General features: G+C 44.6%; 1 protein-coding gene across 1 annotated transcript in view; it reads right to left on the bottom strand.

Annotated features, from left to right (window-relative positions):
- Positions 1 to 13,759, bottom strand: part of SRPX (sushi repeat containing protein X-linked) — a 49,339-nt gene extending 35,580 nt beyond the window's left edge. Inside the window, exon 1 of the mRNA XM_086740163.1 lies at positions 13,606 to 13,759. Within this exon, the coding sequence (XP_086596289.1) occupies positions 13,606 to 13,675 (70 nt within the window). The 5' untranslated portion in view covers positions 13,676 to 13,759. The remainder of the gene's footprint in view (positions 1 to 13,605) is intronic.
- Between the last annotated feature and the right edge of the window lie 3,810 nt (positions 13,760 to 17,569).

The following is a 17,569-nucleotide window of genomic DNA, read 5'->3' as shown; positions in this document are numbered from 1 at the left end:
AAGACGGAATAGAAACATAATTTTTCCTAGTTCTTGCAGTAAATGCTGACAGTTCTCTTTCTCCCTTGTTGACCCGGTCCCTGCTTCAGCAGAGCCCCCCAGGCTGCTCAGCCAGGCAGTGAGGGACCCGGGGAAGCAGAAACCAGAAGCGCATCCCCAGCTAGTGAAGGGCAACACAGAAGGTGACTACCCTGCCTGCTACTCTCCTCCTCCCGCCTGCATCACACCATTACTAAATCCCAGCAGCACCCCTTTCCTTCTCCCCATCCCTCCCATCCTAGCAAGGCCAAGAGCAGACATCGAGAGGCTCTGGCTAGCAGCATGGTCTTCAACAAGAATCATAGAATGGTTTGGGTTGGAAGGGACCTTTAAAGGTCATCTAGTCCAACCCCCCTGCAAGGAACAGGGACATCTCCAACCAGATCAGGTTGCTCAGAGTCCCATCCAACCTGGCCTGGAACGTTTCCAGGGATGGGGCATCCACCACCTCTCTGGGCAACCTGTGCCAGTATTCCACCACCCTCAGTGTAAAATTTTTTTTTCCTTATATCGAGTCTGAATCTGCTTCCTTCTATGTTAAAACCATTACCCCTTGTCCTATCGCAGCAGGCCCTCAAGAAGGATGATGCCTAGTCTCCTTCAGCTCCAGGAGATGCAGCAGCAGGTCCAGCCCCAGCCTCCTGACATCAGGACAGAGCGTGCCGGGAAGCAGCAGGGCTAAGCAGGGAAATACAAAATCGTGCTGTATTCGGTGAAGCTACGTTACCTAAAGACTGCCACACTCCAGGTCCCTGTCGTTAAGGGGAGGCTGATGCCTAGCACTGATGAACAATGCCTAGCAGAAATGACCAGCTCCAGCAAGCAAGCCGGCAGACAGCTTCAAATTACCCAGGTCAGGGTTCACTTAACATCATTAGGATATAATCCTTTAGTAGCCAGTTCTATGAATTTTGGTTGTCCACAAAGGCAGTTTAGTACTGAAAAATTGCTCCAGTTTCATAAATGTCCTGAAGAAGGTCACTAGATGCTCTCAAAAAGAACAAGCTGAATTCGTAGCAAAACAGACAACAGATTTATGGGTTCATTTACATTCTTAGCACACCAAGTTTCTTCTAAGCGTCAAAATATTATGCTGGAAACATACAGCAAAGATCAGCTGTTCTGTCTCATAAAGACAGGATAGGGATGTCATCATATTTCTCACTGCTTCCCCCTCACAGACGCATCAAAGTCAGAAAAACTGACTCGTGAGATTTCAGGGCTTGCCATTAAAGGCCGACTGACAACCTGCAAGTTTGTCATACAGACTGGAGATATGGATGTAAAAACACATTGGGGAAAAAAAATAATAATCCACACAAAAAGTACTAAGCTAGTAACAATTCTCACAGAAAAATAAAACCATTTCTGAAATCGTCACTATGTGGAATTTAACACAAAATCCAGCGGGAGGTCAAACATGTGAGACATATCACTCCCCATAACGCTCACACCAGCTCCAGCCCTGCCAGCCCCTCACCCACTGGGGTCCCTGGCATGGCCTCAGAGCTGCCCTGTCCCTGCAGCCGGAGTCGGTCCCCATCCCAGCTCTGCTTGCTGCCTTCGGGCACGGTGGGACGGGGCTGCTGGGGGAGGTCCCTGTCCCGCTGCCAGCCCTCATAGTGCCAAGACAGCCCTAACCCTGAGGTCTTCTGTGTAGAAATGAGAACTGTGAAAGGCACTCTGCTCCTTTTTCTTTAAATAATTGAAAAATATTGACTCTGCAGTTTTTTGCCTCTCAACTAAACATGATGTTTCACAGAAAAAAAAAATATAAAAAAATTATATATATATTTTCAGCTAAAGAGCCTGGACAGCTTCTGGAAAAAGCTTTAATGATTTGGATTACCCAGACAAAAAAAAATAAAATCAAGTGCCCAGGTTCCTTGATTTATTGCTCTGGGCTGCCATTTGCAAATCCAATCCCATGTTATTAAAAATGGTGAAAGATTTCACACGGATTTCCACTGCAGAGAGACCAAATAACAACTAATGGGTCCATCCACTTGCCTATCTACAAAATTGCTTTTGAGTTTTGTTAATTTCTTTTCACTATTTAAAATTTCCCTTCTATCTTATGAAATTTTACTACAATATGCAAAACTGGAAACATACTATACAATCAGTTCCACAGTGTGGTGTGTCTTGTGTACAAAAGACAATCAGCATTACTCTCCCACTGTTCATATATAGTCCTGTACTGGCCTTTTTACCTCAAAGAAAACGGAATGTTACATTTAGCATGGACTCCTAGCAGAAGACAAGGGGTTAAACAGCTGTACAAGGCAGCTGTCCAGTCATTTGCAGCGGACATCTCTTATTTGCAGAGGCACAAGTTCAACAGCAGCCTGAGACAAGTCAACATTTGCCAGTAAGAAACCAGGCCAAGGGCAACCTCCAACAAGATCTGACAATCAGCTCCCTGGTTCCAACTCCCTCACCCAGCCCACTCTGAGAACAGAAATCGTTTTCTGGGAAAAAGCAGCTATAATACAGGTCATTTCAACCCTCCCTCAACAACCCGTTGCCTCGGCAAGAAGCTGTTAACAGGACCAGTCCATGAGCCAGCTCCCAGATGTAAAGCTTGCTCCAGCCTTCAGAAATTTTCAGAAGCTTGTTACCGGGCTGGAGCACTCTCATCACAGGCGGCTGAGAACTAAAAGCCCGAAAGAGATGCCATCCTGTACAAACTTGTCAGCTGCTGTGTACCATGGAGCCTGTCAAGCCTTCCTCCTGCCCTGCTCACACACACACGCACTGCGATGGCAGCAATTCCTGGAAACTGGAAGTGACTAAAAATTAAATAGGATGGTTTTAAAAGAGCTGTTTGAGCAAATATAATCCAAAACATAAATTGCTGCATGAGCTCTCACAAGGGCTTAGGAGGAGGGCAATGAGGGGAAGAGACTGAAGTTTGCAGAACGCAACTGGTGCGTGGGGCTTTCCAGTTGAAGTGTATTTAAATTGTGCAATAACTAATCTGTGCAGCCACGAGGTCTTATTTATGTCTTCCCTTTGTGCGCTTCTGTTGCTGCTTGTCAGTCCCGCTTACCGTGGTGCCTTCATCCAAGAAAGGCCGAGAACATTTCCTGTGAACTGGAACCCTGAGAATCATCAGGCTCTACACCACAAAAACCATTAATAATACACAAATTTATTATCATGTGTCATGTATCACAATATGAATTTTTTCTGTTCACCACCGCGCCTTCTCTTTGTCTTTGCGCAATAAAGACTAGCTTTGTTAAAGGCAGAAGGGTAAAGAGAGACCAGGGTTCTGCTTTAGAGATGACACACAACCACTGCAAATAAATCAAACCCCGTTTTCATTGTGAGGCGTTTACAAACATGGAAATATTTTATAACTCAAATGGAGGACTTATTTTAAATTCCGTTCTAGTGATCTGTTTTGGCAAACCGGTTTACTCTTCCAACAGGCAGGGAAATCAGCTATAAATCAATCACATTATCTTTCTGATGAGTTACAAGTTGTCTTTTATTGCACACAATATATATGTGGTTTTTAATGTATGTTATGGCTAAAATGTCTGAGTCATTTTATAAGTATGCCATACATTAAAGATTTCCCTACAAATCAGCAGACAAAAATATTGCAAAAGGATGATTTTGGATAAGAATAAAACAAAAGAACTTCCAGGGTTGCAGTGCACATCCTGCGCTGTTACTGGTATCTAAGAGGTCTGAAATGCCTTGGAGCCATCTAAAGATATAGTTTAATATTCTTGGGTTTGACATTCAGTTGGGAAGGGGCTTCCCCAACTGGAAGCACTTCTCTTAAAAATACAGCCAAAAAACAATTCAGGTGTTCGTATTTTCTGAAAAGACGACAAGCTGTCAGCCCGTTAACCACTGCAAGCTTTTCATGTGCTGGTGGAAAGGACAAAAAGGCATCGGTGATACCAACAGCACCGCTGGCATTTAAACAAAAGTTGCCTTCCCTTGTTACAGAACTACTCAGGATTTGATGCAGTTGACTGGAAATTTCCTTAAACACCAAGTCAGAGCAAGTTTACAGTGATGATTATCCCCCTTTTCCTCACAGACACATATTTCCAATCTCATTATGGTAAATGTCAAGTACCAATAAGAAACTCAAAACGTGGTTTCTGATACCTACAAAAATGGAAACACAACCAGAAGCTGTAACTGAAGCAGAAGCAAGAGCAATGGAAAGGCAAGCCAGAGAGCACACAGGTATGCCCAGAACCGCAACCGGGCACAGGTCACCCCTTTTCAGCTTTAAAGAGCCTCAAGTGCAACCTGTTGCGATTCCAGAACTAAACACACCCACATGGCTTTACTTAATACGACGCACTGTACATGCAACACCAATAATCGTTATTGCTCCTTATGTGAACGTTTTCAGTCACAGCTCTCCAGATGAACTGTTTCACAGAGGATGCAAACACAGGCTAACCAGCTGCCTTCATGTCACAGTGGTACAAAGTTGAAGCAAACTATCCGTTAGATGCCTTCACAGAAAACACCTTCAGCAAGTCAGCCCTTTTTTCCTTACTGCAGTAATAAGAACGATACCTCCTTTCAGCACACGGTACTCACATCCGTTCATTTCCCAGAAAAGCAAAGTATGGGAAAGACCTTTACAATTATTTGTTGGGCTGGCTTTTTTATATAAACATTTCACCGCCACTGTAACTCAGCGCCAGGCGTATTGTTTCTGGTATCTGCCTCCAGGCAGCTCAGAACAGTGAATGTCTGCGAGCCAACATGTTTTTAACCTTCAAGAACAGCTGGATAGAGGCATGTTAATTTTGGCCTGTTTTACTTATGAGTGACACAGTATAACTAGAGAGCCACAACGGATGGACTCAAGGCAGATTCAAATCAAGTCATTATTTTTAAGTGCACTGCCCTAAAGTTGACAACTCCAAAGAAAAGTGCAATTGGCACAGGCTCATCACTTAACTCTGAGGCAGGAGCTGGAAGTGGCATCTCTTCACATCTGGCCAGTCAGTGTCAGGAAGCCTGACAAAAGGGGACACCAGGACGGATCACAGACCTTATCAGGTTAAAACTCTCACGGTACAGCCTAAAAGGAGACAGGCTTGGCTAAGTGACTCACGTTGCCAGCCCACACTGGTTAAGTGTAGGCTTTGGGTAAACCATACAGCATGACAAGGCACTGCTGGAGAAGCCTGAATACATGACTACTTTCAAACTGCAGTGCTATTCTTAGTGGATATATGTACAGCACGTCTAAATCTAGCACCCTGAATGGCAAAGGCATTTCCTGAAAAGAACAAGAAGAGGGCGAGAAGTACGGAAGAATAAAATCAGATGTCTTCAGTCACACTGCTCAAATTGTAAGAAGCCCCGTCTATTCAGAGCTATGACAAATTTTAAATTTTACACGATGGGGAAAAAAAGGTTTCCTTCTGTAACAACGTCAGTAATTTCAGAATCTTGAAAACAAACTTTCCTTATAACAAAAACTTCTAAATCATCTGAACTGCGTATGTGAAGTATTATCATGAATGTATATTTTTACCCACTGCAGGACCTGGAGCAAAAGCTAGCAGTAACATAAAATGTATCGTTACATATTTTCCTGCAAAGCTGCAGAAGTTTCTTCTTTGCCTCCCTGAAGGCCACAACTGCACATCACAATTCAAAGACTCTACAAATCAAAGACATATATACACATACGTAGATACTTACTCAACAGTTTCAAACAAATGAACGCAATCAAGAATCTTTATGATCTGCATCCTGCACGTTTTGGTTGCCGGAGTTTTTTTTCATCCCTATGAAAATAGCTTGTAACGACCTGTCTCGCAAGAGCAACCATTTCAAGTGTCCTCATTTCTTTTCGACCTCTATGCACTGAGCAAAACCTGGGTCTCTCAGAGCAGCTAACCTAAACCCCACCTATGTCATCTGTTCTCAGATGAAGGCACAGTTCCATCAAGTAAGCAAAAAGCTTATACAAACCGTATCTGCTCAAACAGCAAAAAACTTTGCCAAAAATGCTTGCCTGTCCCCTGCTTGAGTTGCACAGGCTGGCAGGAGCTCAGCGCTCCGGCACAGCTGGGGTTGTTTCCCTCTCCCAGTCTGTAATTTGCCCTGCACACTGCCGGGAGGGGACAGCAGCTCTTCCCAACTATTGAACTAACGTTTGACAGCTGAAATTGGGCAGTAAAGACCCACAGAAGGTCAGCTGAAAGAGCCAGCACCACCCAAAGCAATAAAATAGGTCCCACCCTCATTGCTTATTTCACACTAAATAGCACGAGAGGGTGAAGGAAGACATCCTAGATAAGTTTATGTGAGCCATGTCCCAGTTTGGCCTCACCAGCGGGCTTCCCTCTCCCTGGAGGCTTGCAGCAACTCGCTGCGAGATCACACATGAAGCCACCATGTTACTCACGCCTGGGGGCAGTTGAGAAAGTTGGGCAGCCTGCCTCAAAGTGAAGAGCCAAGTTAAAAAACATGAGCAGGAGAGCAGAAAGAGAGTTGAACCGGGCGAGAGAAGAGGGGACGCTTCCAACAAGAACAGGAGTAGCTTTGGAAGAACGCCATTTTGGAAATCTCTCCTGCACTGCAGAGGCGCAACGGTGCCCTGGCCAGGGCCTGGCCCTGGATCCCACCGCGGTAGCACCTGAACAAACAGGGACCGAGGTGAGGGATGCTGCCCAAGGTCTGGCATGCCAGGAGTCAGACAACAGGGATGGGTAGGAGGAAGCCCAGGACAGCCAGGGAGAGAACACGGAGTCCACCCTGGTCAGCAAAAACAGGCCACAGATGTCTAACGTTTCTTGGTGGGAAAGCACAACTCCTAAAAGTAACAAAAAAAAAAAAAAAAAAAAGAGATGCTGTTGAAAAGGGCATGAAGGTAGCATCTGCTAAGTGCTAGAGAAGAAAGCACAAAAACATCACTAAAAATAAAAATCAGGAGTTGGTGATGAAGGCCAGCCAGCCAAACCAAGGAACTGCAGCACAGCCAGCCCCGTAACTTCTGTTCAGGAAACAAGCAAAAACCCATGAGCAACACTTTCTCCTCAAAATGGCCTTTTAGCAGAAAAGTTTCATTTTAACAGTAGTCCATCACCAAGGTGTTTTGATAGACACACTTCGGCATGCTGGTCACAGGCTTTTAACATGCTTCCATGCGAAACACACTCTCCCTCCATCTTCACAGAACTGAAGAGAGGGATGTCATTTTAGACATTTCTCCCAGGAAAAACCCCTGCACCTGCCAAGAAACACTAATTAGAGAGAATGGTGGGTGGGGGAAGGATTTCTTATCATCCTGATGTTGCACTTGACAGAGTCTTACTACTCCTTTCACACTTATGTATGTTATGTACATGGCAAAGACACCATTTATTTCCTCAAGTACAAGAAAATCTTGTCAAGATTGTTCAGGCAAATCGAAGGAAGATATTGGCAAAGCTGAGCTTCTCATACTTACTAATTTGTGGAAATCTAATTTGTTTCCATGAGTCTCTCAAGAAATATAAAAATTCTTTCTCTCGTCATGTAAAGATACGCCAAATGACAAGTTAAAGTGGTTTCAAACTCTGGCAGAGCTCTTAAATGGCTATTTCAAGTTACAGGAAAGATCAGAATCGTTAAAAGTTAAAACCTGTAATTTGGAGCCACTTTCAAGGTACTGCTGCATAAATTTTCAGTTTGAACAGCCTTAACAGTGCTCTTTTAAATCCAATCAATAGTTAGAAACACCGACAGAGAAGTGCTGGCCAGCCAGCAATGTCCTGTATGCTGAGCTGCTCATTTACCACGCTAAAAAAGTGCAAGTGAATGCCTTGTGAAACGGATGATCCCCAGCACAGTGTAACTTTAACATATAACGTAACTTGAAATAGTGAATAAATAAACCCAACACAAACACAACCATTTCAGAAGCAGAAAAAATACCCAAGCATTTAGAGGAATATTTAATTTGTTACTCTAGTCGGGGAAAAAACATTTGTACTTTCAGAAGTACCATGAAAGAGACAAAGGCTTACAATATTAAATTACAGTCTGTATTACAATACAGTATACATTACAATTTCATTAATTATTAGATTACTGATACACTTTTTGGACAAAAAAACTAGCAGTGTGATGGGAGTGGAGGTAGAGAGGGATGGGAGTGTTGGAGTTGGCCTCTTCATTGCTCTCCACTCCAAACAATCACACCAGTGAACTGGGGACCCATCTTTTGGAAACAGTCTCTCCCAAAAAAGATGGTCCTGGGACGCTTACACTACCTAATCTTGTGTATGGTAGCATAGTACAAGTCCCAAGAGTTAGGACCATTGTATTAGTACCTAAAAATTTAAGCATATTTTTATACACCTTATAAGCTACCAGAGGACCTAGTTAGTGCCTCACCAATTATTTCAGCAACCCCTCCAAGATGGCCTGCCTGCAGTAACTGAATTGCAAGAAATTCCAGCATGGAGACAAAAACTGCAAGAATACATGATTCATCGTCTGAGTCTTTACAGCACAACCAGACAAATGGTGCTCCTCACACACTCCCTGGCCTTCAGTCAATTACAGTTTATCAACAGTGCATCGAGACCTCTTACAGTGCGGGCTGAAGTCCATGCCTATCTCCAGACTCCATTCTTCCTGTAAATCAGTACACAGCAGTATCTAAGTGGCAGACTTTTTACACAGGCATCTCCAACAGGGAAAAGCAAGAAAGAAAAGTAAGTCTAAGCAACTTGCCTAAGTTTATATATCAAACGTGTAAGGAGTCTTACTTTTCAATCCAGTGGCTTGTTCAACTGAATCCTGATATAAGACCAAGCCAAATCTTGTTCCCTGCACTCTCATCAGCCATAAATTTGACCCAGTTGATACCCATCCCATTCATTTCTCTAAAGTGAGAGAAAAAACATATTTCAGTAACATTCACTTTCAGCTGTGCAAGAGATGAAGAGACTACAGTAAAACACACCTCAGCATCAACATTTCCAAATTGTTTCTAGAATCAATGTTTTTGATAATCCAAGTCAGTTATAAACTCATTCATACTTTTCACAGAAAAGAACCTCAGCAGTACTCATGGCAATCTGAACTGCAAGTTTTTATAAACACTGTGTTTATACAGTCTAGATGTTCGGGAAGCCCGTATTATATCTGCTAGCATTTATTACTGCAGTGGACCAAAAATGAAAGGGATACAGTAGCTTGCAGGCATGAAGAATAACTGCTACTGATGGCTGTATTGCACCTCTTGTACCATCTCCAATCCTTGCCTAGATTAACTACCCAAACCATTACATGCAGTTAGCTTGCCTGTGCTCTTTGGCAAGGTGTACTTCACCACAAGAACAAGGACAGACGAGCAACTCATTTAAAGCACCTTCCAGAAAATTTTCTTAATTTCACTCTTTGTTTATGTGATCTCACCCTGGAGATTTCAGCTGCACTGAAGCCCCCAGAGGTTGCTGAAGAGTGAGCAGTCTGAGCAGGCCTAGCAGGGAGGATGTGATGACCTGATTACTTAAGGACCACTCAAGGAAGAAACACAGTGCTTTGACAACATTTAAAGCCATGAGGAGTTTTCAGTAGGGAATTACTACAGCTCATGAAGATGGCCCACTTCACATGGGAAAATATGAAAGCAGCGTCAAGGGATGAGTTTACACTACTGACTGATAGAAGCATGACCTACCTGTTGCATTTGAAATTACCCAAGAATGCCATTTCTTTTAGGCTTCTCTGCTGCTGGAAGTCTTATTCATCCATAGGCAACCACCCAGCTAACTGGAGCTTATTTAGAGGGAGCCAACCTGTCCAAAGCACAACTCTTCGGATAAAGCTGTGCCTTAGGACATACTTATCTGCTTGTATTCGCGTGCTGGTTTTTGTCTTGTACTTGGACTGCAAGACATCTGAGGGCAGCCGCTGCCTTTCTGTTCTGTGCTTCTCCAGCATGCACAAGGCTTCGGTCTGCACCCACCACGAGCTCGCAAGCAGCAAGCTCCAGCTTCAGGGGACCAGCATGTACAGAACCAAGAACACAAGTGGGTCCAAGTCATTGCATGTACTTCTACACAAGTTGTCACCTAAGATTAACAGGCAGACAGCAATCTGTATTTAAAACAAAACAAAACAAAAGGCTCAGCTGATGCAATGGGCTCCACCCTTGGCAATGCAAAACACCAGCTGCTCAGGGGCCTGGAGACTGTTTCTTGACCATCTTGCAGCCTGGTCTGATGGATAGGAGCTGCAAGTGGGAATCAAGATATAAATTGCAATGTCCTATTTTTCTGAAGCCTGCCATATGACTAAGCAATCTTAAACATATACTTCCTTCAGTTTTGTCCTCTTATCCTTTGACTATTTACAGTATAAACTCAACTGGGCAAGGACTGCCTCTCTGAAGGGCTGCAGCACGGAGAGCTCTCACCCACAGATTGACCCCTTCCTCTACAATGCAACTTTGAGAAGAGCTACCTTTTCCACAACCAAACAGACTTCCATCTACTCATATTTAATTCAAACATATACATATGTTTACAACATACCACACGTATATGTTGTTTTTCATTGAATTAATTCTCATACACGTTTTTAAAATAGTTCTATAATATTATGTAGTCCTTAAGTGATTTTAATGGCATCTCTCTCATGGTTCACGCCCCCTTCACATCAATAACTTGTTTCAATGCACAGTTTCTTTTTCCATGTGGTATTAATTCTGTCCCAGATTAGCTTTTCCTTTCAGCTATCTACTAAAAGTGGAAAGACACGAGTATAACAGTCTTACACCAATCAGTGCCACTTGATTTCATCTCCGTGTACCCACACCACCAAACAAGTGATTTCCGTACATATAGATGTATGCGCGTACATCTCTCCCCTCACCCAGCGCTCGTGGATGGTCAGCTATGCTGTGCCTGAGCCCAACAGGTTAAAAATCTATGCTGGTTTTTCACAGCTCAGGAAACCAGGGAAAAAAAAAAAAAAGAGAATGGAGGAGCTCTGAGAAAGAGCAGAAGAACCCGATGAGAAAGAGTCACTGAAGACAAAGGTCCCCTCTCTCTCCCCGCCGCGCCCCCCCCCCACCCCCGCCCCTTAGTCCTTAGGGAAAAGGTTTTAAGATTGTTTTAACTTCCAAAAGGTGCATCTCTAAAATGTTCTTGAAGAGCAAAAGGACTTTTCTCTGAGTGGTGCCATCAGAGAGATTTTGTCAATGCATCATGGGCTTTGAACGAAACAATGTAAAAAGACCGGGCATCCTTTCAAGATTTTAATCTACAGTTACAGGTAATACAGCAGCTGCTTCAAATGCTTTTGAGTATTTTAAGGATTTTAAATATTCAGGCATTTTTCAATTGCCTTCCCAATATCAAGGAGATGGTTAATTCAATGACATTTTCACAGACAGAATACTGTGTTGAGTTTTACTGCCTACCACCACATATTGATCACAGAATTCTGTTCAAGGCATGTAAATTATTTCTGTTTAGTGTGGTGTTCACCATAGCCTTTGGGTTATGGAGCACAAATGTTCTACACTAAAAACTTCAGTGTTACCAAAGTATGAATTAGACTATTTCTGATGCTTAGATAACAATTATTCAAAATTAGATTGTTTCACTTTTTTTCTACAAAATAGTCCAGTGTCAAGTTCCTGGTAGCAGTTCACTGAAGTACATGCATGTGCAATCTGCATTCAAGAGGGCCACATGCACATGCATCTTATGGAGATTTTTTAGACATCTATTTTAGTTTACTCAACGGCATTCTGTATCCAATGTGCACAGTTACATACCAACACAGTACCATTAAAGAACGTATCTATTTACAGTTTCACTAAGATTTTATATTGAGAATAAGGATTTCAAAGAATATCATATTCTCTCCATTAAAAAACAAACAAATAAAAGAAATGGAACCCTAACTTTATATTAGGGTTTACAGTACCCTGCTGATGATTTAAGCTCTTTAGAGACCTTGACATTAAACATAAGAGGAAAATTGGACTGTCAGATGTGTGAAAACTGAAACAAACAGGCTATTGTGCAGCCTACTTGAAGATTACATGCAAAAACTGGATTTTTGAGATCGGAGAAGTTACATTTGGCCTTTTAGGAAGGACAGGATATCAGCACCCTCTGCAAACTAATTGAAGACTAACATTCACATAACCGCGAAGCAAAGCATTCAGTCATCTTCCTAAGAAAACAAAGAGAGTTTGGCAGTACAATGGTCCTCAGAGAAATGCCAGGACAGAAACTTCTGTTGTGTTTGTTGATTTAGCAACTGATGTGTCCAATATCTTCGTGTTTTGTAAATAAAGAACATAAAAGTACGTTCCAGCATCTTTCAGGTTGGAAAAAAAGCCACACAAAGCACGCCAATGAAAACAAGAAAAGCTAACTTCAGCTCACAAACATATGCCATTCTATGCCCCTCCACGGGCAGAACGACAGCTTACGGAGGGATGGCTCCTAGATACAAAAAACAGGTATCCCATCAAACAGGGGTTCCCCGCACGCACAGCTACGGACTGCGTGAGACACCTTTCCCGCCTGTTCATTGCCTCTCTTCACCAGCAACCCACAGTAACACACCTCACGTCGCAGCAACGCCCGCTTACCCTGAGGGCTCCGTTCTGACCACAAATGGCCGTTGACTGCACCTGCCAGACCACCACCGCATGCCAGTTTACACTGGCTTGGCTTGCAGTGTCTACCCAGTCAGCGATGTTTAATCCGGCAAGACGCGGCTGCTTTAGAAGAACAGGCAGATCTACATGCCGCTTTCCTTTTGCCATGGAAATGGGCCTAAATTTGAGCTTATTTCAAATTTTGCTAAAGCAAATGCATATAATTAGAGGTGAAACAGTGTAGGAATAGACTTTTTTTTTTTTTTTTTAATTCCTAGAAGTGTAAGAACCCAGCCAGATTCACCCTTTCATTTTTCACACTGAAAACTGAGATTGGCTTCCTGCATGTGCAGTCGCACACCGGCAACAGAAACCGGTGAGAGCCTTCTGAGTGCCAGGGTCCAGCAGCCAGGGCTGGCACATCAGGGAGGTCCTCACCCCCCCTTTACAATTAAGGGGAACACAGAGTCTCTGTTCTACTCAAGTAACTTCGGAGCGGGTGCCTTCTCCTTTCGCAGGGCTCCGTGAGTTTGCCAGGACAACGGCATGGAGACGCCCAGGGTTGAAAATGCGATGGGCCACCACCAACCCGCGCTCCGCCTGTTTCAACCCAAAACCGAGAAAAGTTTTCAATCGCGCCTTAACAACCCGGGGCTCCGAAGGGAGGATGAGGCTTCCCCCGAGCTCACGGCTCTCCCGGGACGAGCCACGGGAACGACGAGACAAAGCGCTCCGGAGTGTGAAAGGGGGCAGCAACGGGGCTGCCGGGGACACCGCGGCCCTCCCCAGCCAAACCTCCCCGCCGCCCCGGGCCGAGGCGCGGCGGCGGGCGGGCAGCGCTCCCCTGCCCGGCGGGAGGAGGCGGCCCCGCTCCCCGCTTCCCCTTGCCAACCTCCGCCGCGGGGGGCTCCCCGGCCCCAACAGCCCCCCTTCCCTTCCTTCCCTACCCTCGTACGCCAGGTTGGGGCAGGCGCCCAGGGCGAGCAGGGCGGCGAGGCGCAGCCAGCAGCTCCCCATGCTGCGCGGCGGCGGCAGCGGCGGCAGCGGCCCTTCCCGGCTGCGGGCTGCGCGGCAAAGGGGCAGGCGGAGGAGGAGGAGGAGTGGGACGGAGACATTCTCCGAGCGGGCTCCCGGGCGCCGCCGGAGACTCCACCTCCTCCTCCTCCTGCCGCCGCCGCCGCCGGGGCAGGCCGCCCGCCCCACCTCCCGCCGGGACGGGGAAGGGGCTCGGGGGTTTTGAGAGGGAGGGGATGTCGGGACCCCACACCTCCCGCCGGTGCTCGGTGCCCTGAGCGGCCGCGCTGTCCCGACCTCAACCGGGGCACGGAGCTGGCCGGGACGCTGACCCCTGCAAGGCCGGGAGGGAGCCAGCTCTCGCTGCACCCTCTCGCCCTTGCCGGTGCTGGGGCTCGGCTTGAGCAGGGCTCGGTGAGGAGGAAGAGCAGGGGTCTGCTCGCCCCGGCCCCTTCTCCGGCAAGCTGGCACCCCGCCGGGCGAGCACACGGCTGCCGGCTCGCATCCCAGCCAGGGTGGCTGCCGGCCCAGGCCTGGAGAGTTTGGGGGTGCAGCAGCGCCGGGAAACGGACTGTGCTTTTTAAGGATGGGCTCCGGTTGCTCAGCAGTTTGCAGATGGCCAGCCTGAAGTGTTCAAAAGTCATGAGTCAGATCCTCAGGTCATGAGATTAGGAAAAAAACGTTGAAGTCTTCACATTTCCCATTAACTTCTTGAGCAGCTGGGGTGTTGGGAGTCACATTTTCAGGCTTTCTTCCATAACCACAAAGCCCAGAGGCTTTTTTTTTCCGCCTTCCAGAAGAAAGCAAATTCCCCAGTCACTCCTAGCCTACGGAAGCGAGAGCTTCAGGCAGAGCATCAAATGTTCCAACGCTTTTGAGATCTGTCAACCCTGCAGCTTGACTACAGCTAAACTTGGGGTTTTGTTGTGGTTTTTTTTTTTTTCACTTCCCACCATTAGAGGTAGCATCTAATGCGCGTTATAAACTGGTGCAGGTGTGGGAAAGCCCTGTCCCCAGCTAGCGTGCTGCCTGTCAGGAGTTTGCATGCTGGGGCAGTAAGCAGGGGAGAGACCCCAAGAGAGTTCCTGGGGTCCCACCCACTAGAAATACCTTCTAGTAAGTAAAGAAATATTTCTTTAAGGGATACCAATGTTCACAGGAAGATAGTAATCTCAAGGGGTAACACTAGTGTAGAAACAGAAGAAGAGGTGCCAATTTTGCCAACCTTTGAGGTTGGCTAGACCAAAGTGGCCTAAGCAAGAAATGAGATCTTGCTGAGTAGGCGCTGTGTTTGGGAGCTTTCTCCGAAACATTTTCTTCTCACCGAGAGTTTTCATTTGGGTTGGAAGTGTGCCTGAAGTATATCTCCCCACCTGAATCCACTGCGTTTGGTGCCTGAAACTGAAATGTACACAGGAGTGAGCGCAGCTCCCACACCCATGGGGCCAGGCTAGGGCTCCTCCTGAGTAAAATGCCTGGATGAGTATGGATAGGCACTGGGTCGTCAGCACCAACTTTTCTCCAAATTGATCATGCTCTGCCCAGTCTTTGATATACAGTTTTTATCACTTCCATTTAAAAAAAAAAAAAAAAGAAGATAGTAACGAGGACTATGGTGGTATCATCTGAGCCATTGCCATTGCAGTTTAGCAGCCTGAGGAAAGATTAGATTTCCATGTGAGGAGAAATTAAAAAGACTAACATTACTCTGTTTGAAAGTAGAAAATAAGGAAAAAGGAGTGCTTTAGGCTATTATTATTGGCACAGATATCATAGAAAAAAAATTAAACTAAAAAGTTAGAAATCTGTAATAAATAGTGGTAATCTCTGTAGTTTATCTGTGCTGCAAGGCTTTGGTAAAAGTTCAGCCCGTCAATGTGCTGGAACAATAGAGGTATCTGAAGCAAATCTTAATGGGTCAGCTATCTCTTGATTTCTCTTTGTGTATGTCCTTTTAGCTGCCCATTTCCAGAACACTGGCCTTCATTTAGACATTCTTCTGACGAATATGAGGTGTATACTAGTATCATGGAATCATAGAATCGTGTGATTGAGTTGTACCAGAAGCTGCTGCCAGCAGAAGTCTTAATGCAGCTGCAGCCTCTCCGTCAGCTGTCCCGATATCATCCAAACCATAGGGCTCACAGCCCCTCTCTTAGGGAGCCTTTAAAACTGTGTTGCCACCGTACAGAAACTTGGTGGGGGTGACAGATCCTCCTTGTTTGGTTAGTCTGCCTATGTGAGAAGCTGAATAGAGTCATTGGTGGTAGGTGCAACCAGTTAACTGCTGCTGTGCTGCCCAAATTAGTACAGGCATACCTGTCATTTGATTCACTGCAGTCAATGCATTTTTAAATGGCTTTGGTGTTGCTCCTGATTGGGTAAGTGCGATTCCATCCGCTTGAACAGTTTAGCCACGGGTGTCTCCAGGATGGTTTTTACTATGTCTTGGCTGTCATCTGCGTGGGTCTCTGCAAAGCTTACTATGTGCTTGCCCGGGATGCTGGTTTTCCTCTAGCATCCCGCTCTTGGAGTGTTCCAGCTGCCCTGAGAAAGGCAAGAGATTTACAAGTTTACACAGTCTGCAAGTTCCAGCTCAAATTCAGATGCAAGTGTGAGCATAACCAGCAGTGTGAATGTATCCTTCATAGACTGTTTGAAATTAGCCTTGTAAACACACCACTACTGAGGTGTGCATTCATTCAGATGCAAGTTGGCTCTGGAGTTTCTCTGTGCAATGTAACCCTTATCATACACCTCTGTTAGAATCGCAGCTGTGTAAAACCATCCAAAAGACTGGGGCTTGAAAGACAAGTTCAAGGCATTTTGAAAAAACTTTTTTTCTTTCAATTTGTAATACAAATTAGATTTTTGTAAAGTAGTTTTCTTAAGGGATCTTTTAATAGGAGAAAGCATTTGGAACTAGGAATGTATTAAACAAATGTCACATTTATTGGATTTGAAAGCATAGTCCTGGTCATTTTTTCCTCACAGTTTAGCTTCCAGTTTTCATAGAAAAAAAAATCCAAACATATAAGCTTGTGGTTATTTGGAGTTCCAGGCACTACAGGCATTACATAAGAAATAACCAGCATGCTTTTCATTGAAGATTCGCAGGTTTTGACTGTTCAGAGGTAAAGGAAACGGAGTCCCAGATTAAATAAAGAAAATTTTCAAAACTGAAATTAAGCAACAGTACAGGATTAAAGTGTGTGAGAATGTCTTGGCTGAATAAACAATAAGATCCAAAGCAAAGTAAAGTGCTCTTGAAGAGTTAAAGATATATTCTTATTATGCCAAAGAGTTAATTTAAGCACATAGCTTCTCTTTCATGCTTTTTAAAATAGCAGTTTAGAGCTATAATTTCATTACTGTGTACCAAAATAGCTGTAACTTAACTACAGTTACAGTGATAATAAAAATACAGCTTTTGATGGGGGGGGGAGAAATTCATTAGAGTACAATTTCTAATAATGTTTAACAAGCTAATATTTTTTCTCCAAATAGTAAAAGAATGATAAGGCAAAAAAAATAACCCAACACCCAGCTGTGTGTAATTAAGTTTTGGAAGCACCAACAAAGATTTGATTAGTCATGATCAGAGGATGAGAGACTGGGGGCCCAATCCAAAGTACACAGTGTTTTCAGCCCGGTGAATAGCTTTACTGAATAAGAATGCTCTAATTCTTAAAGTTACTCGTGTAAATATCTGCAGAAATAGAATCAGTCCTAAAATAATAGTAACAGTAATAATAAAAATGCAACTCTTTTGTACAATTCTTATAATTCTTGAAGCTTATGAATTACTTTCTTATGATGCTTAGTGACAGCAACCATTAGAAGTACTTATTTGTTGCTCAACATTTGCTGTTATCAGACTCTCCTTCCAGCTGCTTA

This window comes from Chlamydotis macqueenii, chromosome 1 (assembly GCF_036417535.1).
Source record: "Chlamydotis macqueenii isolate bChlMac1 chromosome 1, bChlMac1.mat, whole genome shotgun sequence".
Taxonomy (NCBI): domain Eukaryota; kingdom Metazoa; phylum Chordata; class Aves; order Otidiformes; family Otididae; genus Chlamydotis; species Chlamydotis macqueenii.
This window is presented reverse-complemented; position numbering and strand designations above follow the sequence as displayed.